The 1,228-nt window shown below is 69.5% G+C and overlaps 1 protein-coding gene across 1 annotated transcript in view; it reads left to right on the top strand.

The window, feature by feature from the left end:
* Positions 1 to 1,226, top strand: part of LOC103250881 (nuclear receptor corepressor 2-like) — a gene marked incomplete at its 5' end in the record, with an annotated part of 6,181 nt that extends 4,955 nt beyond the window's left edge. Inside the window, 2 exons of the mRNA XM_021708250.1 lie at positions 42 to 218; positions 970 to 1,226. Coding sequence (XP_021563925.1) covers positions 42 to 218; positions 970 to 1,151 — 359 coding nt within the window. The remainder of the gene's footprint in view (positions 1 to 41; positions 219 to 969) is intronic.
* Between the last annotated feature and the right edge of the window lie 2 nt (positions 1,227 to 1,228).

Raw genomic sequence — 1,228 nt, 5'->3', positions numbered from 1 at the left:
TCGCTGTCCAACGCAGCCCCTCCCACACTGTCCCCCTGCAGGTGGCGGGAAGGCCAAGGTCTCTGGCAGGCCCAGCAGCCGGAAAGCCAAGTCCCCGGCCCCGGGCCTGGTGTCTGGGGACCGGCCGCCCTCTGTGTCCTCCGTGCACTCCGAGGGAGACTGCAACCGTCGGACGCCGCTCACCAACCGCGTGTGGGAGGACCGGCCCTCGTCCGCAGGTGGGCATGGGGCGGGGCGGGCTGGGGCTGGGGGCAGCCTCCCTCGGGAGGTGGGCGTCGTCAGGATGCCCAGCACAGAGCACCTACTGCGTGCAGAGTGCAGCCAGGTTGTCCGGGGCCTGGCCCCTGAGTCCTCACTCAGTAGAGGTGCTTCCTGCAGGAGCACAGGTGGAGGGTGTGGCCAGGGCCATCCGGGGAGCCCCGTAACCCCAGCGCTTCGGAAGGCCGAGGTGGGAGGATCGCTTGAGCAGGAGTTCGAGACCAGCCTGGGCAACACAGCGAGACTTCATCACTACAGAAAGCTAAAACATTAGCTAGGCGTGGTGGTGTGTACTTGTAGTACCAGCTCCTAGGGAGGCTGAGGCGGGAGGCTCACTCGAGCCCAAGAGGTCGAGGCTGCAGCGAGCTGTGATCACACCACGGCACTCCAGCCTGGGTGACCGAGTTAGACCCTGTCCGTCTCAGAAAAATGAAACAGACCAGGATGCAAGGGCCAGCGTGGACCTGGTGGAGGGTCGGCCCCTGGAGGCCAGATCGGAGAACACAGGGCAGGAGCGGGGAGGAGTCTGCTGCCACAGCCGGGGGAGCCAGACGGGCCTTGAGTGGGGTGAATGGAGGCAAGCCTAGAAGCGGCAGGGCGGGGCTTGCCGCCGGCCAGGAAGGCCGAGGCCCGTCCCGGGGTGGAGGGCGGGTGGCCGGCCGGGCAGCCCTGTGCCCAGCAGCCCCCGGCTTCTCCCCATCTCTCTCGCAGGGTCCACGCCGTTCCCCTACAACCCCCTGATCATGCGGCTGCAGGCGGGCGTCATGGCCTCCCCGCCGCCGCCGGGCCTCCCTGCGGGCAGCGGGCCCTTGGCCGGGCCCCACCACGCCTGGGACGAGGAGCCCAAGCCCCTGCTGTGCTCGCAGTACGAGACGCTCTCTGACAGCGAGTGACCCCGCGTGGGCTGGGGGCGCTGGGCCCCGCCGGGCAGGAGCGGCCCGACGGGATGGGCGGCTGCTGACTCCCCCCC

The sequence above is a fragment of the Carlito syrichta genome, unplaced genomic scaffold (genome assembly GCF_000164805.1).
Source record: "Carlito syrichta isolate Samal-C Ts95f unplaced genomic scaffold, Tarsius_syrichta-2.0.1 Scaffold135628, whole genome shotgun sequence".
Lineage (NCBI taxonomy): Eukaryota > Metazoa > Chordata > Mammalia > Primates > Tarsiidae > Carlito > Carlito syrichta.
Note: the sequence above shows the minus strand (reverse complement) of the source record. Positions and strands in the feature narration are given on the sequence as shown.